This window comes from Scardinius erythrophthalmus (assembly GCF_964197995.2).
Source record: "Scardinius erythrophthalmus genome assembly, chromosome: 2".
In the NCBI taxonomy this organism is placed as follows: domain Eukaryota; kingdom Metazoa; phylum Chordata; class Actinopteri; order Cypriniformes; family Leuciscidae; genus Scardinius; species Scardinius erythrophthalmus.
The window spans coordinates 59,052,943-59,080,577 of NC_138222.1; the positions used below are offsets into that span (position 1 = coordinate 59,052,943).

Below are 27,635 nucleotides of genomic sequence, written 5' to 3' on the forward strand. Positions count from 1 at the left end.
AATAATCTAACTCAAAATATATTAAAATACTCGAAATATTCATTAAATAATAAAATATACACTAAAAATAAAAATAACGAAAGGCAATGAAAAGCAAACGGGTTTTTATTAAGGATTATTATTTTGAAATTCTTCGAAAAAATAACGAAATAGTAGTTTAATATAACGTTTGATAATAATAATCTATATTGTGGTATTACAATATATAAATTACTAATTTATTATAAAATAACAATTACATAATACAACGAATGAAAACAATAGATCAATAAAAAGGGAAGTTGATAAGAATCATAAAATGTAACAAAGGTAAAAAGTAATAGAAATATATAATAATAATTACCTTAAAAATGAATATATTGATTGTACATGCAACCTGCTAGATTCATAATATAGAAAAATTATGAAGTATGAAAAATATATTAAGTAAATCACAATAATGCTAAATTAAAGCAAGTAAATAAATTATAATAAAATCAAATTAATGGTAGTGAAAAGCAAATGAGCAAGTAATAAGAAAAATGACAATGTAAAATAACGCAAAGTTTAATTAATTTGATGATGTACTAACTATATCATAAAATATGACAAAATTTAATTTAATATTAAATATAATTACATAATCAAAATGAAACAAACAACTGGGCAAAAAGAGAGTAGTTAATAAGAATAAGAAATTGAAATAAAGATACATACATATATAAAAACAAACAATTTATTATAAAATAATAAAAATATTATGGTATAATAAAAAAAGAGCATTAAAACGCAAAGTTTCAACATCAGGATTTCAATTTCAATTAACATAACCATGTAAAACTATATGCTTAGAACCCGAACATGCTTGTTTTAGAGTGAAGTACTGCTGTGATTCGCCAAACACACAAAAGAAAAAAAGGCATGATGGTACATAACTTTCTCTTTATTAATTGCTTGCTCTCACATATCTCTCAAAGAGAAAGACATTAGGCCTAATTCTAGCCCATAACTCATGATCAGTTCAGAGACTTTACACTGTCTTCCACTAATGACTGAAGCGCTGCAGTAAAACTGATCAACTGGAGATTTAGGAGAAGTTTCCCAGTGGCACCAGAAACACAACAACAGTTTAACAGGACTAATGAACACCACAGTGGTCAAATCATTAATCCAAACTGGGTCCAGTTTATTAATAAGTCATGAATCATGCATCAGTGTGTATTCATAGATCGGTGTTTCAGTCCAAGCTGCAGTAAAAGTCCTTCTCTCTGCGGTGCTGCTGCACTGGCATGTCCCTCCTGATGTCCCGTAGCGTCTGCAGGTCGATCTGCACCAGCGTTACGCCCACATCTGCCCCCCCGCAGTCCCCGATCACACCCCCCCACGGGTCCACCGCGAGAGCGTGCCCGTAAGACGCCCGCCGGGAGTGATGAGATCCGACCTGAGCCGCCGCCAGCACGAAACACTGTGTCTCGATCGCTCTCGCCCGCAGAAGCACCTGAGGGAACAGCGGGTTCAGTGGCTCTGCCGGCAACAACTTCACTGTGAGAATACACTCTGATTCACAAGCTTGCAGTTCAATTCAGTTCTGATCTTAATTATATAAATATATATATAGCAGGTAGACAGATAGAAAAATAAAATACATTGCCCGGACAAAAAACAAAAAGGTTGCTGTTCGGATTTAAATTTATATGTTTGGCAACAGTTCATATATCCCGAAGTTATCAATGTAACAGCACAAAACTTGTCGCAAAAATGGATGGCAGGCGCTACGAGTAATGTTTGGTTAAAGGGGTGGTATAATGCCCCTTTTTACAAGATGTAAAATAAGTCTCGGGTGTCCTCAGAGTGTGTGTGAAGTTTAAGCTAAAAATAACCAACAGATCATTTTTTATAGCATGTTAAAATTGTCCCTTTTTGAGGGTGAGCAAAAACGCACAGTTTTGTATGTGTCCCTTTAAATGCAAATGAGCTGTTGCTCCCGGCACAGAGGGCGGAGCTTCAAGAGCTTGTGTGTGTGAGTGTGTGTGTGTGTGTAGCTCTGACATACTGGGAACTACATTAGCAGTGATACAAATCACAACATGTAAATAGGAAAATGTTGACGTTATTTGTCATTATTAGGAGCAGTGTGCTAGCTGGAGCCATTTACCACCAGTCTTTGTGCTAAGCTAGGCTAGCGGTGAGTGTGTCAGACAGAGTTATGGCACGCACCGAGATGAAAAGGGTATGTATGGACTTATCTAACTCTGGGGGATACGGTGAATAAGCTAAAGTCCTAAAAAGTCGGTGTGTTCCTTTAAGTTTTGTTCATGCATCAACTGAAAACAGATTACTAGGATTTAAAGGTGCACTGTGCAATATTTAGGAGGATCTGTTGACAGAAAAGCAATATCATATACATAACTATGTTTTCAGCGGTGTATAAAGACCTTACTTAATTAACCGTTATGTTTTTATTACCTTAGAATGAGCCGTTTCTATCTACACACACGGCGGGTCGCCTTACATCGACATGTTTCTACAGTGGCCCTAAACGGAATAAAACACTGACTCAATGATGAACAAGTAACATTAATATTCGCAATAACGTATTGTTTTACTGAATAATAAAGTAAACATAATTTCTTAATTGATCTTTGTAAAGAAACCTCATTGCTGAACTGGCTACTCTCTGCTGTCTCAGACGACGACATCACTTCCTGTCGGCCACCGTAACTTCTGTTGGTTGCAATTCGTAACCTCACCACTAGATGCCGCTAAAAATCACACACTGCACCTTTAAGAAACGATATCAAAATAAGATCCAATTCAATTTGGAGAAATCAGTATTTTCAGCCCAGTCCTAATTAAACCGCTTCTGTAATGTCAGGATGAACGCGCTGATGAAGCACCTCCCAGTGCGCGGCTCCGGTGGCCACAGTGAAGGCTGATGGGAAGGTCAGGATCTCGGCTCCGTGCCTCTGCAGCGCTGACGACAGCTCAGGGAAACGCAGGTCATAGCAGACGCCCAGACCAACCTGCAGATATCAGCACAACGGCACAACTTTTGTTTAAATTGGACTGAACTCATTCCGCTTGATGAATCCGAACATTATCGCTAAACACGTGATCGGGTTGATGTGCGTGATTATATGTCACAAGCTTCAAACTGGATTTTTTGTTGTTGACATGCGCACACTGCACGAATATACAGAGTTTCCCGCTGTTTGCACATAATAACCATTCTCCTACATTGGTTCTTTACTTGTTTTAAACAGCAGACTTTAATATTTACCCATTTCTGGTCCTAATTTGGAGTAAATATGAACCGTTGTGCCGCTGCTCATATTTTATAACACTTTAAAAATGCCCGTCTGTGGATGAGAGTCTGAAACAAGCACTGGTGGGACGTTGTCCTGCTCCACTCCACAGACGCTGAGTGAAAGGAGGATTTTAAAATGAAGGGACACTCATTTATATGACACTTTATTCAACAGGAAGAACAGCTCGTTCCACGCGACATTACGCTATTACAACGTCATCGCACATGCGCAGTGCTTTCAGTTTCGGTTTTCAAGCCGATCAAGTAGAAAATTAGAAAAGGAATAACCCAACCCTTTCAATCCGATCGAAATTTCATTGTGATCGCGCTCAATCGGCTCAATTAGGTGTTTACATGAACGCTTTTCAGGCCGATTGAGCCGCCAATCCGATTACTAACGGATAGGGGTGTAACAATATATCACAATACAAAAATGCAACAGTATGTATCGTGGATAGTGGCAATATGTATTGTGTATAGTTCACCGAAACTGAAAACTACTGTGTGAGAAAACATTCAAGTTTACAGAGTTTTAGTGTCAGTACTACATTAAACTACTATATATATATAATGTTGAATATAATGTATAATAATGCAATGGGGGAATATTTGTGGGTCCTGATAATGCCAAATGTCTGATGTTACCAGTAAAAACACATTATTTTAAATATATCTCGTCAGTGACAGAGTGCAAGCATATTCGTCTATAATAATTCAGTATTTTCAGCTTCAGAATCATGAATATTGTTATTCTGGAGTCTCTATTGTCCTGTGCATTGGGTTATCAGCACCAAGCCTATTCATTTACACCCACAATGTAATACCAAATTTATCATTTTAATCAACAGTGCATTTTTTGTTAACTTTTTATCATATGTCTTGGAGCGTCGCAATAATATCGTATCGTGACGGGAGTGCAGTATCGTGATATGTATCGAATCATGACGTGAGGGTATCGTCACACCCCTACTAATGGATTATTTGGTTGCATGTAAATGTATCGAGTGATCATGAGAATCAAGCCTGTGCGCTGTTCCTGCTGTCGTACCTTCCCGATGGGCGTCTGGACCGGCGGGAGCAGTCGAGGTCCCGCTACTGTGAAAGCGCTCTCTTTAAGAGACACACCTTTACTGGTCAACTCCACATCAAACAAATGAGCCTTCCTGTAGACCGACACGACCTCACCTGAGCGCAGGAACACACACACACACACACACACACACACACATCGTATTATACATGCTTCTACTTACAGTGTCATTTCCTATATCTGCAACTATTACAATAAATCACATATAGTTGTGGGACGCCTTTCCTTGTATGTTTTGCATACTTGGCCAATTCAGATTCACACCACTTAAAGGGATAGTTCACCCAAAAATGAAAATTACCCCATGATTTACTCACCCTCAAGCCTTCCTAGCTGAATAAGACTTTCTTCTTTCAGACGAACACAATCTGAGTTATATTAAAAAATGTCCTGGCTCTTCCCAGCTTTATAATGGGAGTGAATGGCTGGAGAAAATTTGAAGCCCAAAAAAAAGTGCATCCATCCATGATAAAAGTAAATCCACACGGCTCTAGGGGTCAATAAAGGCCTTCTGAAGAGAAGCCATGCGTTTGTGTAAGAAAAATATCCATTTTTATAACTTTATTATCTAAAATAAGTAATTTCTAAAAAAAAAAAAAGCTTTGAAAAGCCAGGATATTTTTTAATATAACTCAGATTGTGTTCGTCTGAAAGAAGAAAGTCATGTACAGCTAGGATGACTTGAGGGTGAGTAAATCATGGGCTTTCATTTTTGGGTGAACTATCCCTTTAAGACATTTTTTCCACACAAAATCACATTTATTATAATGAAAATGAAGCCTATATTAGGGTCGCTAAATTTTTTTGCATTGTCATATTTTCAAGACAATTAAGCATATTTACACACCCATATTTTGTTTTTAAATAATTTGATATTGTCATGAGAACACACTGATGTTGATGTAGAAATACAAATAATTAAATGAATAAATAATTAAAACTGTGATGCAGAACATTTATAAAATGTTTCAAGTATCATTTAATGGTAGTATTTTCTGTATTTAAAGATAATTATTCAAAAATATTTTTTGAAAGAAATCACTGTATTACAGTATTTTTCTAAATAATAATTTAAAGAATTAAAAACAAAAATCTGAAACAAAGTCTACATTAGGAGAATTTTTTTATTTGCATTGTGAAAATATTTAAATTATAATTATACTTTTCAAATATTAATTATACTTAAAAACCTAAATTATTGTATTTTGTTATAAAATATTTTGATCTCGCCATGAAAACAGGCACTGATGCTTATATAGAAATAAATAATCATAACTGTAATGCAAATATATATATATATATATATATATATATATATATATATATATATATTTATATATGCAACTAGTATTCCAATATCATAGTAATATAATTTAAACATCATTGTAGTATTCTCTACTTTTAATTTCTGAGAATAATTTTATAACAGGATTTTTATAAATAAGAAAATATAATATATTTAATATTTATTTAATATTGCTTACTAATTAATAAAATATACTAATTAATAATATATATAAAAAAATTATGTATATCAGTAACAAATCACCTCATCTGAGAATTACAAAAAAGTCAGAGTGCAAAGATTGTAATGACCGTAAAAAAAGGCTTAATTTTGTATTTTGATTCTGGGGAGAAATATAACAATGTTTTCATGAGATTCACCTAAAGTACCACATGTAAGACTGAGTACCTTGTCCGTTGATGATGACGTGGCTGTTATAAATGCGGCGGTCTGTTTTCCAGTCATGTCCTCTCTCATGAAATCCACCCAGAGACAGCCACAAGTCCAGCTTCCTTAACCACAGACAAGCATCTCATCAACAACGACTTCTGGATCATATTTGTTAGTCACTTATACACCCGTGGGCCTTTAACCAACCTGGCCAGGTGTGTGTAGCGGGTTATGATGTCACCGTCCAGACTCTCTGAGAGCGCCAGCGTCTCCTCGCGGCTCGAGCCGATGTAGTCGAAGCCCTCCGGCAGGAACACCATACTGGCCCCGCCCTCTTTGGCCTGCTCAACCAATCGCATGCAAGCGCTGAAGTTGGCCTCTTTGTCAGGGGTGGCGGTCATCTGACAAACTGCTGCCACAGGAAGTGATGATGACATCCTGACAAAACAATTTAATAATCAATTATCTAATAATAATAATAATAATAAATAAATAAATAAATACACTTATTGTGTTCGTTCTGTTTTGACCGCAGAGAAAGGATCACAAGTGTGACCCCCTAATAGAGAGGTTCACCCAAAATCCTGTCATAAATTATTCAACCTAATGTCGTTCCAAACCTGTATGTCTTTCGTTCATCTTCAGAACAAGAATGAAGATCTTTTTGATAAAATCTGGGAGCTTTCTGTCCCTCCATTGGCTATCACTTTGACGCTTCAAAAAGTTCATAAAGAGATTGTAAAACTAATCAATTTAAATTGAGCGGTTTAGTCCAAATTTTCTGAAGAGACTCGATTGCTTTATATGATGAACAGATTGAATTTAGGCTTTTATTGACAAATAAACATTGAACGAAGCTCAAACATGATGCGTAACACGAGAATGAATCTCATTGGTTCTTGCAGAAGTTCAAACGTGATGCGTAACACGAGAATGAATCTCATTGGTTCTTGCAGAAGTTCAAACGTGACGCGTAACACGAGAATGAATCTCATTGGTTCTTGCAGAAGTTCAAACGTGACGCGTAACACGAGAATGAATCTCATTGGTTCTTGCAGAAGTTCAAACGTGACGCGTAACACGAGAATGAATCTCATTGGTTCTTGCAGAAGTTCAAACGTGACGCGTAACACGAGAATGAATCTAATTGGTTCTTGCAGAAGTTCAAACGTGACGCGTAACACGAGAATGAATCTCATTGGTTCTTGCAGAAGTTCAAACGTGACGCGTAACACGAGAATGAATCTCATTGGTTCTTGCAGAAGTTCAAACGTGACGCGTAACACAAGAATGAATCTCATTGGTTCTTGCAGAAGTTCAAACGTGACGCGTAACACGAGAATGAATCTAATTGGTTCTTGCAGAAGTTCAAACGTGACGCGTAACACGAGAATGAATCTCATTGGTTCTTGCAGAAGTTCAAACGTGACGCGTAACACGAGAATGAATCTCATTGGTTCTTGCAGAAGTTCAAACGTGACGCGTAACACGAGAATGAATCTCATTGGTTCTTGCAGAAGTTCAAACGTGACGCGTAACACGAGAATGAATCTAATTGGTTCTTGCAGAAGTTCAAACGTGACGCGTAACACGAGAATGAATCTCATTGGTTCTTGCAGAAGTTCAAACGTGACGCGTAACACGAGAATGAATCTCATTGGTTCTTGCAGAAGTTCAAACGTGACGCGTAACACGAGAATGAATCTAATTGGTTCTTGCAGAAGTTCAAACGTGATGCCTAACACGAGAATGATTCTCATTGGTTCTTGCAGAAGCTCAAACATGATTAAAAATAACGGTTAGACTCAAATTATCTCAATTGTGCCTTAATAACCATAACTACTCATCAAAGTCACAAGACTAGTTATTACGGTCTATTTGACTAACTGTTGACTAACTGTTCTAAGCTGGTCAAGAAGGCTCACCAGCGCCTCTTTTTTCTGAGGACTCTGAGGAAGAACCACCTGTCCTCAGACATCCTGGTGAACTTCCACCGCTGTACCATTGAGAGCATCCTGAGTCCTGACCAACTGTATAACGGTCTGGTACGGGAGCTGCTCTGCCTCGGACCGGAAGGCGTTACAGAGGGTGGTTAAAGCCGCCCAGCGCATCACCGGAGCACCACTACCTTCCATAGAGGACATCTACAGGAAGCGGTGTCTGAAAAGGGCTGGGAAAATCATCAAAGACCCCAGTCACCCAGCACACGGACTCTTCACCCTCCTGCCCTCTGGGAGGCGCTACAGGAGCCTCCGGACTAAGACCACCAGGTACTGGAACAGCTTCTTCCTACAGCTGTCAGACTCCGGAATTCTGCCTCCTGACATCTCACCCACATTAAACTCATGGACTGAACGTACACGTACTCACAACCACTCACAAATCACCTCATAACTGAACATACACACAATGGACAAAAAAAAAAAAAAAAACTATAAAAAACAACGGCCGACAGTATCCTCATACTCACAAAATAACATGAACTGAACCATCACTTACAGCCACTTGTACTTTATATCATTACTGTAGCTATAATTTATTCATATATATTACACTGATTTTAACCGCACTACTGTAAATACTGTATAGACATCATACTGCACAATACAATACAATAATTATAGTTCTAAGTTGTTTATTAATACTTGTATATTGCATATTTATAGTCAGTTATAGTCTTTCATATTTATAAACATATGTATAATCTGTTCATAGCTTGCACATTCACTACAGTTACAGCTTGTATGCTTATATTTATAGTATATATTCATAATATACTTTCATACGGTGTACATTTGTAATATATCTACAATATATCTATTTTTTTACATTTTCTATATTCTTGCTAAAGCACTTCTGGATGGATGCAAACTGCATTTCGTTGCTTTGTACTTGTGACATGTGCAATGACATAAAGTTCTATTCTATTCTGTTCTATTTATTTAGCGATTACAACAAATAAAGTAAAAACTTTTATTTATACATAACATCTCGTTCATCAGAACGTCATGCACATTTAAAGAACAATATAGAGGGATTAAAATGCAAGACCTTGAGAAGTGTTAAATATGACACGAAACAGCATGCAGAAACACTCACCTGATCGGTCCTCGCACAGTCAGCAGAGCAGCCGCGAGAGAAGCCGGGAACAGACGCATCGGCGGCGGGGGAATGAAGCTCGCTGGCTTTCTGTTGATCACAGCTTGCACTTTGAGCCCGTTTCATCCACTGCCAAGCCAATGACTAACTGTACAGCTGACATATTAACTCCGCGCGACCTAGCTGGCTCTTATCACAGAGTACGAATGTGAATTAAAACAACAACCCTGTCATTTGCATTATATTATAGTTTATGTTTGGGTTAACTGAGTGTCTTAATCCAAAAATAATACCAGACAGAGGTCTCGTGTGGGCGCGGCTTCACTGCCAGGATGTTGCTTCTGATTGGACGGTTACGACGTGTCTAAATAATAATTTTCATATTTCAATTACTTAACGTGTAATTATCAGAATCACAATCATGATCTATTTATCAGTATCATTATTCAGGTGTAAACTATTAAAGATAATAACATTTCTCAGCGCGAAGTAGGAAGGACCAATCAGATCGCTGTAAGATTATATCTATTTATTATTCATCTATTTATTTTAAAACGAGATTTCCAATATATAAATAATAGAAATCTACAAATTAAAAAGATTATATTTCTTCTCATATAAATGCCTTCGATAGGACTGAAATTTTGATTTCGGTCCAAAATTAGCGCCTCTTGTGAAATAATAACATAATACTCTTCATAAGAAACTGGTATCAGAAACGAGTAAAAATATGTGGTTGGTATTTTGTGTTTGTTTGTTTGTTTTTAACATCTGCAATTTCAGACAGGAATGTTCTCGGTCAGCCGCTCATGTGACCGTTAGGGGTCCTGACTCGTGCCGTGCAGTTCATCATGGCGGCGAACAGTAGCAACAGCACGAGCGGTAAAAGCGCTGGAAAGCAGTCCGCTCCGTCTGCCGAGCAGGTAACGGCGAATTGGGTTTATTACAGTAACACATGAACATTTAATCCTCGCTGCGAGCGAGTAACGCGGCGGGACAAAACCAGAACACTCCTCCTGTAAACAACAAAGCTGAATTCGCCCGACGCCCCTCATTGTATTGCACGAGTTCAGGTTTTGTCGCGTGTATTTGGGATGTGCGGTGTATCATGGTTGCAAATGAAGATGAAAGAGACTGTAAATTCATGAACCATCAAATCTGTATAGTCCACGTTAGGCAGAATGTCTCCACCCATTAGAAACTAGTACATGCCCTCCTGTCTCTTTAAGGAAGGTGCATCGTGTGTCACTATTCCTGTCATGGGACAGCAGAAACTACTGGAGTGACAGTGCGCACTGCTGAACAATGTCCTACCTTATTAATAATGTCACATGCATGCATTATTGATGTGTGTGTGTGTTGTGTGACTCAGGTGGTGGCGACCTTCCAGAGGATGAGGCAGGAGCAGCGCAGTATGGCCTCCAAAGCTGCAGAGTTTGAGATGGAGATCAATGAACACAGGTGTGTTTTAGAAGTCGCTTATAATGAAGGTGACTTACTGTGATTTCTGCTCCTCAGGAGTTATGCATTGGTATGAAGACGTGTCCATATTGCATCTTATGATAAATGATAATGGACCCTTTTCACAGACTCCGATGACGTGTTGAAGTTGAGAATCACGATTTTATTGTTTCAAATAGAGATCGCTAATCACAGACAACTAAACAAAATGACATGCAATTTACTAGCGGTTCTGACAAAATGGTAATTGCTGCAGTCGATTTAAAATGTTTAATTCAAACAAATTATTGTTTTAAAAATCAAGTTGAGTGAATGATTCAATGACTCACTCATGAATATCACTGGATGAATCAGCGTTTTTTTGAACGAATCTCTTGAATTAATGATTCAATGACAAACATTTTTAGCAGTCACTTGTCGCCACCTACTGGTGTAACGATGTAATCGATACAATGTTTATTTGAAGCTTTCAAAAGATGATTTGCTCTATTTTGATCGCTACCGTAGACATCAGTGTTTAAGGCGAGACACTACAGGTGAATGAATAGGATAAAAAAATTAACTAGTAGACATCACCATGAAACTTTCCCAGTTGATTACCTACATTAAGATGAGAAAAAAATGTATTACAAGTTTTTTGTAATTTAATGTTTAAATATGCAAATTAGGCAATATCTAATTAAAGATGCGCTAATTTGCATATTAAAAAAAAAAACGAAATCTGAGTATTGGATAAAGCCAGGTTAAAAATGAATTTTTCATTGTGTTCACATATTAGATACAATAATACAGAGGGATTTATTGATATCTACTTTTGTTATCCTGTAAATCAGAATATACTGTCAAAATTATTTTTGCCATGTTTTTTTGGAATAAAATGTTATATAAATCAGGCTAGGAATAATATGTTTACAAATCCCTCTGTAAATGTCTTCATAATATAACTAGGTACAGGACTGGGAAGTTTGGTGTATGTCGGTGCTACTGAAGTGGAGATTTCGGACTTGGAGAATGAGAGAAAAGTAATTTGAGAAAACGGGCTTTAAAGATTTATCATCAGCCAATGAGATTGCGCATTTAGCCCTTTTACTTTCGCGATTGGTTGCTGATATAAAGGAAATGCAGTGGGATGATTTACAATGCCAACTTTTGTTGAATTTATGAGAAATCTACAGACGCAAACAGGCAAAGTGTAGTAAAATAAAGACCTAAATGTCTATTTCGTACTGTTTTTCACCGCAAGTCTGAAGGAAGACGTGTTATTGAAGACAAATATCCCAAAATCTCGAAATTGACCAGTAAAAAACCCAGATGTTTTTGCCTGCCATGTCTCGCCTTAATGTACTTCTGTGATAATATGAATATTAATAACAGAAATAACAATACTGTGTGGTTGAAAAGATGTTTGTGAAGCTGTTTAATGTTCGCTGTGATCGTAGTTGTCAAAGGTTTAATAAACACAGGCGAATCGCTGTCGTTCAGGAATAAGATCACATGGGTGTTTAAATCGCGATCACCATCTTTTAGCGATTATTCATACAGCTCTAGTTTCCATACGTATTAACCTCGTAAATCTAGCATTTAATACACATTGTGTACATTTATAACACGTTACATTGTGTTATATTACTATTAAATTACAGAAAACTAGCCTGAGATTCTGATCATAAAAACAAAAGTCTCACTACATCCCAATCCATTGTCTTTTTTATGTGATATCCCAAAATGCACTTAAGAATAAGTAGCTGATGATTTTCCAAAAATGTGAAACCTCATGTTTAAAGCTCTTCCGTACTTGACCCGTTGTGTAAAGGTGATGATACACAGGGCAACTTTTTGAGCAATGTTGCTGGGCAATGTTGCCGTCAACGGGCAACCAGATGAGACACAGAGCCCATGACCGATCTAAATTTTCCAGATAGAAATGTATTGCCCATTTTCAATGGGAAAGTACCCAAGCAACAATCACTCGGCAAGATTGCCCTGCAACATTGCTCAAAAAGTTGCCCTGTGTATCATCACCTTTAGACGCACGCTGTTGTTCTAACGCTCATCACTTCCTCTTCACAGCCTCGTCATTGACACACTAAAGGAAGTCGATCCCTCACGGAAGTGCTTTCGTTTAGTCGGCGGTGTGCTCGTGGAGAGGACCGTCAAAGAGGTTCTGCCAGCGTTGGAAAACAATAAAGAACAGGTTTGAGTCTCACAGGCCTTGTCCACACTAATGCGGTTTCGTTTGAAAACGCATCTTTTCGTTTTGTCTTTCCGTCCACACCGAGACGGCGTTTTTATTAATGAAAACGAAGCTTTTTTAAAACGCTCTCCAAAGTGGATACATTTGAAAACGCTGTTTCCGTGTTGTAGTGTGGACTGTCGAAACAGAGGTATTTGAAAAACGATGACGCATGTTTAGTCATGTCACGCATATTGTACCAATAGATATTCATGTTTATACCGGTATTGTGCCTGTTATGTGCTGTTCACTTTCACACTGTTGCTAAAATGTTACTTTGCACACTCTTCAGATCACAGTCCTGCAAAGATGACAGAAAAATTACTCACATTTGCTGCGGCAAAACATGAGAGCAGTCGCGTTTTACACCAAACATATAATGGTGATTGAGTGCGACCTGAGCCCTATTCGGACAGGACTAGTTTAACATGGAGAGGAGGGGTAAAGTAATAATTACCAGAGCTTCTCAGTGATTTTAGTCCCGTCCGAATGTGCATCTCAGTGATCATCACGGACAATGTCATTTAAGATTGCGGCGACTTACCTTCAGTAAAAAGGTCCGGATACTAATCACTCAGGTGATACTAATCCCGTGCGAATACACCCGCTTATAAATATGTACGTAAATATTTTGTCATTCCCTGTTTAAAAGTAGTTTCCCGCCGTTTTTCAAATATGGAGACGCTTGATAACGCATTCAGTTGCGTTCTAGACGCTGGGACGAGTCTGTGGCAAAACTCAAGTGTTTCTCACACACCATTCAGATCAGAGAGAAGATCTAAAGCACTTGTTAGAGGCACGAAACATCTTTTAGCGTTAGGTAAGAGACTATTACCAGCAAAATCTGAAGTTAAAGGGGACATATCATGCTAAATCCACGTTTTTAGCCCTTAAATGCATTTTGTTGTATATTTGGAGTGTTTAGAAGTACAGAAAAGTTGAAATTATTCTCTTCAGGTGCTTCGTTAATATCTTTATATTCTGTTTTGGCCTTATTTTTCAACCTGTTCCTAGTTACAACCTGTTCCTGTTACTAGACGCTGTCTTGCTCTCTCTCCCTCGCACATATTAATTAAAATAAATCGACACGGTGGTAAAAGGTCGGAAGACCAAAGTTTCATGTGTAAATACAGTACACACCATTGCGATACATCCATATGAAGACGTTGTTCTGCAGGTTCGTCGTCTTCATTTTCATCTCGCTCCGGCTCCGACTCTGGCTCGAACATGTAAGGCTGGCTGGACAAGTCTTCCGTTGTTGACATTTTGTTAATAACGTGTGAATAAAACGTTTCTGTGCCGCTAGATAATCGTATCTCTGCTATCAAACTACAAAAATGGCCGAACGGGGTGGAGTTGAACCGAGTGTCACCTCTGCATCCTGGAGAGGGGGCGGGGTATGAAGTGTCTCAATTGTATTTAAAGAGACGAGTTGCTCTCAGACGCACATCAGAAAAGGGGCCCGTGGAGCTATAATAATGAGGAATTCAGACCCAAGCATTGCAGTTCCGCTTTATATAGACTACAAATGTATGATTTATATGTAAAAAGGAACGATTTAAAAGCATGATATGTCTCCTTTAATAAACACGTCGTTCGACCGGACATAACTGTTTTATAAATATAGGTTATGTGTGTTTGCGCACTGATATCAGGAAGCAGCTTAATACACACATGACGACAGGAGTGACGGCGATGAGCAAATCAAGTTACTCTCCCACTTCTGCTAGTTTACTGAGATCTCTTATCCCGTCCGAATTGGCAATTGATATTACAGACGTCCTGCGGTAAAATTACATCACTCCATCTCCCCTTGTAAAGTTAATCCCGTCCGAATAGGGCTCTGGACCCATCAGTGAATGGTGAGATATTTTGCTAAATACAATGATCCTGTCAGAAGAATTGCGCGATAACTTTATTATTATTTTTTTACGCCTGTATCATCTCAGTGAGGTTTTACGCATGCGCAGTAAAGGTGAATTTAGCGTTTTCAGGCGTTTTCCAAAAGCTTCTCATCCACACTGAAACGCCAGAAAACGCTAGTGTGGACTAGCCTGGCTCCGCCCTCCTACGTACATCCGCTCAATTTTCATTTTCCATCAGTACGTCGTCTGGGTTTGCGGTATATTCGCAGGTTTTCTCCGGCCAGTTTTTACCTGGCCAATCAGTGAACAGAGGGAGTGGCTGAGAATGATGACGTTGAGGTCGTGCGCTAGTTTGAGTTGTAGTTTAGTAATGGCAGCGGAGAAAGATGCGAGCGAAGCCATTCGGTCCATTGTGGCAACGCTGCCGAATATCCAGAAGTTAAAGCCGGAGCAAGAACAATCTTCGCTGAGTTTTATTGGTGGCCATGATGTTGTTGTCCACGGGGTTCGGGAAAATTTGATTTTCCAGCTCGCTCCGTTAGTGGTGAATGAGGTGGCTAAGGTGAACGTTAGCAATGCTAAGCCGATAGTATGACATACGTTATACGTAGGCTAAGTGTGGACGGAGAGCGTTTTCAAATGTATCCGGATTAACGTAGACGTAGCCACAAATGTTTGCTTGACGTAAATGATGCATTCTCACAGTTTCTGTCTGTCCGACCAGATCTCGAAGATCGTGGAGACGCTGAACACACAGATGCAGTCTAAAGGACGGGAGCTGACGGAATACCGCGAGCGCTACAATATCCGGTTAGTGGGAGAAGACGAGAAACAGGGCAAAGCGGACGCCAGTCAAGCCAAGGACAGCGAAGGAGGGCCTAAAGGTGGCGCTGGAGTGCTCGTCTCGTAGTGCTTTAAATGCCGCTTAGAAAACGTTGGCGCTTTAATATTTGCGGAGAGACTGAGTTGGCATGTTTACGTTTAGTCTTACAAGTGCCAGTCGTAACACACGAAAGAGAGTGAAAGTCACATTTTGTACATTCATTAGATTAGAACATAAAACACAATGAACGTTCATTTCATTCAACAAGTCATGTCAGTGTCATTTCTTTTTCACTGAGTGCAAAAACTTTTCCCGTCATTTGCTTTAAAGTTCCATTTACGGCATATAAATATTCAACAAAACTAGACTAAACATCCATTGATGTGTCATGACTGCATAAATCCACCAAACTCAACGGTTAGACTTTCACTGCTCGAGGAAAGAAGCAATAGCTAGTGAAATGAGTGTGACGACCAGCGACCGCCTCGTACCGTGGATCTCTGACTGTCGACCGCAGATCTACTCCATCATGTCACAACTGTACGTCTGTGGACGAAGCCTTATGTTTGTTTTGTTTTTGTGGTTGTTTTGATTATTGAATTAAAAATACACAGTTGAGCAAGATCTTTTCAGTGTTGCGTGTTCTGTTTGTCACTAAATTCACACACTTGTTGGTGCAAAACACACAAAAAGGGTGCTGTTGTTCACTATCAGTTATTAACTTGTGTGAAATAAAATTATTATAATTAATATATTTTCAAGTATGATTGTATTATTGCAATAGTAATGTCTTTTTATAGCGTTAAAAATAATAGTATAAAACTATTCAAATTGACTAGGTTTATAAAAAACGCTAAAAAAAATCAATAAAATATTTGTTTGTTTTTTATGAGATGTTTATATATTTTGACTGAACTGTGCAGCCCCACACTGTAAATGATTTCTCAGATATATTTGAGGTCAAATGCACTACTGACACTAGATACTTTTTGGGCTGTGAAAGTTTGCTAATGTGACCACATATTTAGACATTTCAAATGTAAAAAATGTGTATTATGATATGCACACATTTAAAGTGGGATTGAGTTTATGTATATTTTAACCAACTGTCGATAAAACTGGCCTCACGAATTGACTTGGAAAAAAAGGTCATTGGATTTTTTAAATAAATATGAAATCAAGTAACGGTTTAATGTAATATTTTAAAATACAGAAAGATTATCATATTTATATATACCATAGTAAGTGCATGAAACGATGTATATTATAGAGAAATCGCCCACAGGAGGCGGGTTTATGTAGCAGTTCAGCCAATTGCTGTGAACATGTTGATGACATGACAAAATTGAGCCAATCAGCGTCCTCAAATCTAATCCGAATCGGGCGATAATTTAATTGTCCACAACGAGCCACTGGACTCGTCTGTAGGAAAAGCAAACCAGTGTCTCACTTGTAAAGTTTTGATGGAAGACGATTGTAATCAAGGTAAGGAGAGAGTACAGGAGTCGTACATTAGGCAAGCGTGTTTTTATAGGAGTTTGAGAAGGTAAAAGTCCTTATCAAACACTCAAGCACAAACACAAATACTGACTCTGACAGAGCAACTGATCGACCCTTCAGTTTCGACACATTCAGAATGATGTTATTAGGGCCCAAGCCCTGAAAGGGCGAAGGCCCTATTGTTTCCGTAAGGATTTTTTTTTTTTTTTCTTCGTTATTTTTTTTTTTGCCTTTTTGACACTTTTGGGGCCCTTAACATGCTCAAAAACTCTTGAAATTTTGCACACACGTCAGAACCCGCGGCCATCAGGGCCGGGCTGAAGCTGGTACTGGGGCGTGGCAGGGGGGCTCGACGGCGCCCCCTGGAATGGGGTCCGAAAACTTGGTCCATAAATCAAACACGCTTGCATGTAATAATATGAAACTCAGTACACATATAGATCTCATCGGGCCGAACAACTTTCGTGCTCTAAGTTTTACAAAAGCCCAACAGGAAGTCGGTTATTATACGTTGTTTGGAAAACGCATACAATGGAATGTGAAATACTCCTCCTAGGGATTTCATCCGATCGCCACCAAACTCGGTGAGAATAAAGTCAAGACATTGAGGATGAATTCTTGCGAACAGATTTTTGATATCTCGAACGGTTTGGCCGTGGCGAGGAAACTAATTTATGGCGAATAATGGGACACAGGAAGTGTGTTATAACTTTTGCATACATTGACAGATCTTGATGAAACTTCAGCAGTGTATTCGTTGTAAGAGGCCGATCACATGGATGTGACTATTGTGAGTCAAAGTTATAGCGCCACCAACTGGCAGCAGGAAGTGTGTCACTTTCAAAATGCTTTGAAGTCACCCTCTTACTTTTACCCGATTTGCTTCAAACTTTATGTGTATAATGTAAACACACGGCAGATGTAGACCTGTGAAAGGATTATTGATATCTTAGATACTGTTGCCGTGGCAACGCATCAAATTTTAATATTCTTTTCGGATGCGTTTGAAACTCTTAGCATGCTTGAAATTGGATGAAACTCGACAGACACATAACACTTATTAGCCAGTAGACATGTGAAAAGTTTCAGAAACGGGCGTGGCAGGGGGGCTCAACAGCGCCCTCTTGAACAGGGTCTGAAAACTTGGTTCATATTTCAAACACGCTTGCATGAATTAATATGAAACTCGGTACACATATAGATTTCATCGGGCTGAACAACTTTCCCTCTGTCAAGTTTCACGCCAGCCCAACAGGAAGTCGGCTATTATGGGTTGTTTGGAAAACGCTTGCTGTGGAATGTGATGTACTCCTCCTAGAGAATTCATTCAATCACCTCCAAACTCAGTCAGCATGAAGTCAAGACATTGAGAATGCTAAATTGCGGACGGATTTTTGATATCTCGAACGGTTTGGCCGTGGCGAGGAAACAAATTTATGGCGAGAAAAGAGAGGAGACGAAGTGTTATAACTTCTGCATACATTAACTGATCTTGATGAAACTTTAGCAGTGTGTTCGTGGTAAGAGGCAGATCAGATGGATGTAACTATCGTGAGTCAAAGTTATAGCGCCACCAACTGGCAGCAGGAAGTGTGTCACTTTCAACATGCGTTTGACAAAAGTGGGTGGGTTAGTTTTACCAACAGTTACAAAAATCAGTATATATATTGGTCTCACCGAGCCGGACAACTTTCTAATTTACAGTTATTAGCTCAGAGCAAAAGGAAGTCAGATATTTTGGTTTGAATGTGGATTTTTTGGATATTTCAGACTCTGAGTTTTTAGCTACTCTTCCTAACTGGTTTATTTTATTCACACCAAACTTTTTCAAAATGATAAAGATACATTAAAGATGCTAAATTGTGTACGGATATTAAACATCTCAAACGGTTTTGCTATAGTGAGGGACTAAAGTAAAGTAACACTTAAAGCCTCATCTTCTAAAAATGTAATTAAACACCATTTATTTCTATATAAAAGTATAAAAATATCACAACTAAACCCATTTTATTCTTTTTTTTTCAATTTAATAAATATTTATAAGTTTAAAAATAGTAATTGTACTATTTAGTCCCATAAAAGTCAAGTCATACATAGGGCTATACTGCCCTCTTGTGTTCAAAATCAGGTAGGCCTATTGTATCTACTTAAAAATATACTAGGTATGTGACGGTGAGAATATTTTACCACCGGTTAATCGACATGTGACACCGCTGGGGGCTTTTGAATCGCCAACTTAAAAACGAAAGTAAAATATGTTCGTCCACACTGACATTGATAGTGGTTGAGCGAGCGTTTCAAATTAATTCCTATGGAAGTAGGAATTAACTGAAAAACGTTCACTCTGTTCTGCTCGTTCCTCGCCGTGGATGTGCACCGTTATGAATGCCCGTGCAGCCATGAGCATTTTAGTTTAATTTTAAAATTAGCGCCTTTCGGGGGTTGATTGCTTGAAATTATTTTACAAAAGCACAATGTTGTGTTTTATTGCGACTGTACACAAATATAAGTTAACACTTTGCAGTTTGAATGTCGTCCTGTATAATGACGGAGTATGTTTTTATGTGTCCACTGTTCAAACGCGCCCACGCCACACACACACACCCACCCACACACACACGGTTTACTATCTTTGTGGGGACTCTCCATAGATTTAATGATTTTTATACTGTACAAACTGTATATTTTATCTCCTTACACTAACCCTACCCCTAAACCTACCCATCACTGAAAACTTTCTGCATTTTTACATTTCCAAAAAAACTCATTCTGTATGAAGCTTGTTTACCCATGGGGACCTCTATTTAGGTCCCCACTGTGATACGAGTCCCCATGAGTCTGTGTGCATTCAGGTTAAAGTCCCCACCGGGACAGAAAAACATGAACACACACACACACACACACACGCACACACACACTAGCATTGCAATCTTGACATTGCAGCCTGTTCATTATAGACTTAATAAAATATAATAATAAAATGGTCAACCTAACATATAAAGATTACACTGCTCTAAATAGTCAGTAGTACAATTCGTACAATCACAGTAAGCACCGCTCCACTGTGAATTTTCCAAGGACATTTTTGCGCATGTGAAGAGGATCATTTTTCCCTTCGATATTGGAACGTGAGTGAAGTACAAAGCATATAATAAACAATAGTTTAGCATCCAAAAAAAGGTAATTATATATATATATATATATATATATATATTTTTTTTTTTTAAGTGACAAGACAAAGAATATTACTTGTCTGATATATATATATATATATATATATATATATATATATATATATATATATATATATATATATATATATATATATATAAATATAGCTGCGAGCAGCGATGGAGGGCCCAAGCCGGTGACACCGCCACCCCCGGTGCCTTTAGTGTAACTAAAGGCACCAGGTTGGCGGTGCCACCGGCTTGGGCCCGCAATCGCTGCTCGCAGCTATATTTTTCCATTTGTGTTTTGGTGTGTTTAATAATTCTGAAAGGATCGGTATAATTGCAGTCTGGTCAAGGCTGGCATAATGGTCTGATGGCATCTCCATGTGACCCTGCTTAGTATTGCAGCTAATATCTCACAATAGTACTGTTCAAAGTAGTACTCTAGACTTCATTCAAAAACATAAAAAAATAGTAATGTTTCCTAACTTTTGACCGGTGTATGTATATATATATATATATGAAGAGTTCAGATGCAAAAGCCTCTAAGTGCCATCTGAAATTTTCTTCTAGAATAGTCATTTTTATCAAGCTCGTATATTTAAGTTCAATAATTTCACTTAAATGGCAATGCAAATTACCTATTAATTGTCATTTAAGTGAAATTACTTTACTTAAATATACGAGCTTTATAAAAATACTTAAATATACTTTACTTAAATATACGAGCTTTATAAAAAAAAAGATCATTCTAGAAGAAAATTTCAGATGGAATTTACAGGCTTTTGCATCTGAACTCTTCACACACACACACACACACACACACACACACACTCACACTCTAAACAAATATAACATTTATTTTTCCTCACAGGTTTTGCTGTTGCACTGTATACATAAATTGTGAATTATTATAGTTAAAAAGTATGTTTCAATTTACCTTGAAGAAAGCTTGCAGAAAAAGTTTTGTGAGGATCATCCTCAAACTTAATCCTGAACTTGGTAAAACAATTATCTATCTAAAGTATGTTTCAAGCCTCTCTAACTTAATTATTTATTTATTTATTTTTTTGTATATATATATATGTTTTACCTGTGTAGAATTCAATTGTTTTGGGGTCATGATGTTGGATGTGGCACAGCATTATCCAGCACATTTTCATCAGCTGCCACTGGTACTACCATGTACAAAAATCAGTATATTTAGCATATTGTACAATAAGATTGCAGGATTTCCAGAATCTCGTATTTATCAAAATAAAAAAATAAAGATTTCGACGAGGATGGGATTCGAACCCACGCGTGCAGAGCACAATGGATTAGCAGTCCATCGCCTTAACCACTCGGCCACCTCGTCGCTTGCGTCCTCGATTCTGAACTTAATCTTTTTGTTTGTCGCTTTTAGGCAATAATGAATACGTTTTTGATGCCCAATGAGTATTTACTGACATTTCATCTGATTTCTAATAACAGGGAGTGTTTATAACATCGAAACTATCGCACAGACGTATTCCAGAACACGTTTAGAGAGCCGAGCCCGTTCTAGGGTGTTTACGGTAAGCGGAACGGTAAACACGCATGCGCAGTGCGTGCTCTTCCCGAACGCTTTTCTCTTCTGCTTGTTCACAGGCGTCTAACGGGCGTCTTTTCGCTTGCATCCAAACATGCAAGTCGATTCCCGCTCAATCTGACCTGCACTACATCTTGCTGCAATGCAATGCAAGTCAAGGCAATGTCTGCTGCATGCATGAGGGCTGCATAGCTAGAGCTAGTGTTGCCCTGGCTAACCCTAGCTGATCTGTGTGTACTGTAGCCATAGACACCATTTTTTCATTAATATTCATTAAAAGGTACCAGTAATTGTAATGCATTTCTCTAAAAAATGCTCAGTGTTTAAGGTGGTGCTCAGTGCGCTTCTCATCGTTGCACTGTTGCAGCTTTTATATCTGTCTTTCCTTTCAAAACTGCATGGCAAACAGCAGCGCTACAAGTACTCAGAGCTGTTCGGATCCAAAAAAACTGCAAACCAAGATGAGAAGAACCCCAGACGGGAACATCTAAGATACTCTTTATCCACAGGCGGCATCTTCGATGGCAGTGGACAGTATCGTGTGTACAAGAACCTAATCAAAAGTGACTTCTCCACCAATCAGAAGCCAGGAGCAGATCCCAGATCGCACCATCTGGCGTTGGCCACGCACACGACGATCAACAACCTTCACCATTTGAACTCTTTGCTTGAGCGCTGGCAGAATCCTCTGTCCATCGCTATATTCGCACACGGACAAGATGTCAAGTTCGCGACGGCCTTCGTCTACGCCCTCAGCTTGTTTTGCCCTCAAGTTCAAGCATTGGTTGACTTCCACCTGGTCTGCCTTTCAGGAGAAATGGCCAGTTTTCCAGAGCAGGATCGAGAGCACTTCGCCGGTCTCGAGGAGAAGGGCTGTTCCGGTGTCTTCGCGAATCTCGAATCCCACCGAGACAAGTATAAAAACTACGCCATTGGAAACAACGTCTCGTACCCGAACAACCTTCTCCGAAACGTGGCCCGCAGCGGCACAGACTCGGCCTACATCCTGGTCATCGACGTCGACATGATTCCCAGTGCCAATTTGCACCACCAGTTTGTGACCATGCTAATGAGACGTGAACCCGCCGCGGACGAGGTCCTGGTTCTTCCAGCGTTCGAGATCAGACACACACGTAAAATGCCCGGCTCGAAGCCCGAGCTGGTGCAACTCTATCAGGTCGGAGAGGTGAGGCCGTTCTACGATGAACTGTGCCCTCGCTGTCAGGCTCCCACTAACTACTCCCAGTGGATCAACCGGGCCAGCAGAAGCTCGGGGCCGCTGGAGGTGGCATACACCTTAAACTGGGCCGATCCCTGGGAGCCGTTCTACATCGGCGCTCGATCGGTTCCTCTCTACGACGAGAGCTTCAGGCAGTACGGCTTCAACCGGATCAGTCAGGTCAGTGGGTTTATACAAATAATCAGGTAGCTAAATGCAGAATTGTGCAAAATAAAGCAATCTTTTTTCTTTTTTCTTTTTAAATAAACATGAAAATATCTACACAACATATATATATATATATATATATATATATATATATATATATATATATATATATATATATATATAATGTATGTATATGGCTGTGTGTGTGTATACAGTGGCTTGCAAATGTATTCAAACCCTTTCATTTTTTTTTCACATTTTGTTGTTGCTGCCACATTAAACTTTTTTTTTCACATTTATTAATCTACACTTCATAATACACTCCATAATGGCAAAGCAAAAAAAAAAAAAATGTATAAAGCAAATTGCAAATTTATTAAAAAAATCAAAACTGAAATAATTAGATTGCATAAGTAATAATTATTTCTTGTCCCTTTTCTGGGACACTTGAAATTAATGATTAACAATATCCATTATATTTTTATTGTAAGAGTTACCATTATATATATATATATAATGTTTATGTAAGTATATATATATATATATATATATATATATATATATATATATATATATATATTGCCAGCTGGGATGTAAAAACTTTGATGCTCAGTATCTCAGAACTACCCTAAACGGAGATAGAACCTTATAATTCTAAGCTATATATATATATACAATGAGGAAAATAAGTATTTGAACACCCTGCTATTTTGCAAGTTCTCCCACTCAGAAATCATGGAGGGGTCTGAAATTGTCATCGTAGGTGCATGTTCACTGTGAGAGACATAATCTAAAAAAAAAATCCAGAAATCACAATATATGATTTTTTAACTATTTATTTGTATGATACAGCTGCAAATAAGTATTTGAACACCTGTCTATCAGCTAGAATTCTGACCCTCAAAGACCTGTTAGTCTGCCTTTAAAATGTCCACCTCCACTCCATTTATTATCCTAAATTAGATGCACCTGTTTGAGGTCGTTAGCTGCATAGAGACACCTGTCCACCCCATACAATCAGTAAGAATCCAACTACTAACATGGCCAAGACCAAAGAGCTGTCCAAATACACTAGAGACAAAATTGTACACCTCCACAAGGCTGGAAAGGGCTACGGGGAAATTGCCAAGCAGCTTGGTGAAAAACGGTCCACTGTTGGAGCAATCATTAGAAAATGGAAGAAACTAAACATGACGTCAATCTCCCTCGGACTGGGGCTCCATGCAAGATCTCACCTCGTGGGGTCTCAATGATCCTAAGAAAGGTGAGAAATCAGCCTAGAACTACACGGGAGGAGCTGGTCAATGACCTGAAAAGAGCTGGGACCACCGTTTCCAAGGTTACTGTTGGTAATACACTAAGACGTCATGGTTTGAAATCATGCATGGCACGGAAGGTTCCCCTGCTTAAACCAGCACATGTCAAGGCCCGTCTTAAGTTTGCCGATGACCATTTGGATGATCCAGAGGAGTCATGGGAGAAAGTCATGTGGTCAGATGAGACCAAAGTAGAACTTTTTGGTCATAATTCCACTAAACGTGTTTGGAGGAAGAAGAATGAGTACCATCCCAAGAACACCATCCCTACTGTGAAGCATGGGGGTGGTAGCATCATGCTTTGGGGGTGTTTTTCTGCACATGGGACAGGGCGACTGCACTGTATTAAGGAGAGGATGACCGGGGCCATGTATTGCGAGATTTTGGGGAACAACCTCCTTCCCTCAGTTAGAGCATTGAAGATGGGTCGAGGCTGGGTCTTCCAACATGACAATGACCCGAAGCACACAGCCAGGATAACCAAGGAGTGGCTCTGTAAGAAGCATATCAAGGTTCTGGCGTGGCCTAGCCAGTCTCCAGACCTAAACCCAATAGACAATCTTTGGAGGGAGCTCAAACTCCGTGTTTCTCAGCGACAGCCCAGAAACCTGACTGATCTAGAGAAGATCTGTGTGGAGGAGTGGGCCAAAATCCCTCCTGCAGTGTGTGCAAACCTGGTGAAAAACTACAGGAAACGTTTGACCTCTGTAAATGCAAACAAAGGCTACTGTACCAAATATTAACATTGATTTTCTCAGGTGTTCAAATACTTATTTGCAGCTGTATCATACAAATAAATAGTTAAAAAATCATACATTGTGATTTCTGGATTTTTCTTTTTAGATTATGTCTCTCACAGTGGACATGCACCTACGATGACAATTTCAGACCCCTCCATGATTTTTAAGTGGGAGAACTTGCAAAATAGCAGGGTGTTCAAATACTTATTTTCCTCATTGTATATATATATATATATATATATATATATATATATATATATATATATATATATATATATATATATATATATATATGAAGAGTACAGATGCAAAAGCCTCTAAGTGCCATCTGAAATTTTCTTCTAGAATGATCATTTTTATCAAGCTTGTATATTTAAGTTCAGTAATTTCACTTAAATGGCAATGAAAATTACCTATTAGTTGTCATTTAAGTGAAATTACTGAACTTAAATATACGAGCATCTGAACTCTTCATATATATGTGTGTGTATGTATATATATATATATATGTATGTGTGTATATATATATATATATATCAACTCTTACAATAAAAAGTATTAGTAGAATTAATATGTAATATATAATATTCTAACTCTTAAAATAAAATTTAATATTATAATAAATATTCTAAATATAAAAATATAATATTCTAAACAAGTAGACTAGAACCAATGTGACCTGAAAACCTTCTTATGGTGCAAAATATGCATTTATTTCCTTCCTTCATTCATGGCTCAGTTACTCACTGATTGCCTCACCCTCTTCTCCTCAGGCCTGCGAGCTTCACGTCGCTGGTTACCGGTTCTCCGTTCTGAGCAATGCGTTTGTGGTGCACAAGGGCTTCAAGGTCCAGGGAGAGTTTCACAGCAGGAAGGACGAGGAGAACCGGAAGAACCGGGTCCTCTTCCGCAGCTTCAAGGAGAGCCTGAAGGACAAGTATCCCAACTCTCCTCGCCACTGCTGAGGAAATCCTCAACATCTTCCAGACGCTTGAGATGCACAGAGGAAAAACTCAAACTAAGACCCTGTCTGAATTCACACCTATTTCAAAACAACAACAACAAACTGTACTGTATAAGAGAATGCGCATCATTTTATTTATTTAAGCTGATCGCTCATGCTTTTAAAGAGAGACACTAAATAAAAATGTTTTTCTTTATAATTATTAAAATGTTTTTTTTTTTGTTTCGTTTTAAATGTGTGTGGATTGTGAGAGCAAGATACAATTTAATTTAATTTAATACCTTTAAAGCTATTTATTGATTTCATTGTCTTGCTCTCTGTGGTTTTAATGTATTATTTAACCTGAGAAATGTTTTATCCAAGTAAATAAGAAGTTACTGAACGTTGGTCAACACTAATAATAGAGTTTAAGAGGCGAGATGTTGTGACTGTACGGGTGCATGTGTTCGAGTTTCTGACGAGACGGATTAGTTGTAAAGCTATTAACATATTAAGGTCGATAGGCCACCTTTATGCTAATAACGGCTCAACAGCGTCTGAAAATCATATTAGTGTTTTAATTATATCTGACTTGTGGATTAGGGGTAGATGACAATTAAGCAACATTAGATTAATGCAGGAATTTACAGGTTTAGTGACTGAAAGATGAACAGGCAATGCTGTGTGTGTGTGTGTGTGTGTGTCAGATATTTACATGAACTGTAAGAGATATGAAATGTTTAACACTGAACGGGGCTTGTTTGTACTATCCTTTTTGGAAGATAAATTTAAAAAGATTTATTTTGGTTTCAATTTTTTAAATACTTTTTTTCTTGCCTGATATCAAATGTATTTTTTTTTTTTCAAATGATATTGAGTGTCTTTTTACATCAGTTTCCAATAGTATTATTATTTAGCCGGTTATTTTCTTGTCATAGTAGCTCACTTTGGTTATTTATCTCTTTTTGCCCTGATAGTGTCGTATTTGACAGCATGAATGTTGTGACGTTTCAACACTGGAAACCTTATTGTGATGCTGAAGAGAAAATTACTGTTTTATAACATTCAGACACGGAGTGAACATGTAATTATTTGAACATTGTTTTTGTTATTGTTGAATGACAAATGAGTTCTTCTGTAATTATTATTGATACTGACCTGTTCGTTTTTGTATCTTGTTACATAAATCTACAACATTTGTGTTGGTGGTGATTCACTTTAAGATGATCATGACTGTCAAGGTCAAAGTTTATTTATATAGCACCTTTTAACAACACGAATGTTGAGCAAAGTGCTTCACAAGTAAAGCAAAAACTTTATTTATTTATTAAATTAAAAACCTTAAAATCAATTCTTTGTTTCACAGGGAGCCAATGGAGAGAGGCCTGGACAGGTGAAATATGTTCCCTCTTTTTTGTCCCAGTCAGGAAACGAGCTACAGCATTTTGGACAATCTGTAATCGTGAGAGTGATG

General features: G+C 38.2%; 3 protein-coding genes across 8 annotated transcripts; 2 read left to right on the plus strand and 1 right to left on the minus strand.

The window, feature by feature from the left end:
* Positions 1–902: 902 nt before the first annotated feature.
* nit1 (nitrilase 1) lies at positions 903–9,552 on the minus strand. 6 transcript variants are annotated; one of them, XM_081358922.1, is made up of 8 exons: positions 9,444–9,490; positions 9,151–9,339; positions 7,977–8,445; positions 6,259–6,489; positions 6,070–6,173; positions 4,335–4,471; positions 2,877–3,002; positions 903–1,477 (listed from the first exon to the last, which is right to left on the minus strand). In XM_081358922.1, exons 3-8 carry the CDS (start codon positions 8,063–8,065, stop codon positions 1,217–1,219), a joined length of 948 nt encoding a protein of 315 aa, XP_081215048.1. In that variant the 5' UTR covers positions 8,066–8,445; positions 9,151–9,339; positions 9,444–9,490; the 3' UTR covers positions 903–1,216. The 6 variants fall into 6 exon arrangements, with proteins under 6 accessions (XP_081215048.1, XP_081215050.1, XP_081215049.1 ...); XM_081358924.1 differs by lacking the exon at positions 7,977–8,445 and having other exon boundaries at positions 9,444–9,552; XM_081358923.1 differs by lacking the exon at positions 7,977–8,445 and having other exon boundaries at positions 9,151–9,552.
* Positions 9,553–9,588: 36 nt separating this feature from the next.
* On the plus strand, positions 9,589–16,156 carry pfdn2 (prefoldin subunit 2). The gene is made up of 5 exons (XM_081358929.1): positions 9,589–9,663; positions 9,934–10,073; positions 10,523–10,611; positions 12,682–12,805; positions 15,434–16,156. Exons 2-5 carry the CDS (start codon positions 10,002–10,004, stop codon positions 15,617–15,619), a joined length of 471 nt encoding a protein of 156 aa, XP_081215055.1. The 5' UTR covers positions 9,589–9,663; positions 9,934–10,001; the 3' UTR covers positions 15,620–16,156.
* Positions 16,157–21,775: 5,619 nt separating this feature from the next.
* b4gat1 (beta-1,4-glucuronyltransferase 1) lies at positions 21,776–27,387 on the plus strand. The gene is made up of 2 exons (XM_081352797.1): positions 21,776–23,174; positions 25,992–27,387. Exons 1-2 carry the CDS (start codon positions 22,071–22,073, stop codon positions 26,181–26,183), a joined length of 1,296 nt encoding a protein of 431 aa, XP_081208923.1. The 5' UTR covers positions 21,776–22,070; the 3' UTR covers positions 26,184–27,387.
* Positions 27,388–27,635: the final 248 nt, after the last annotated feature.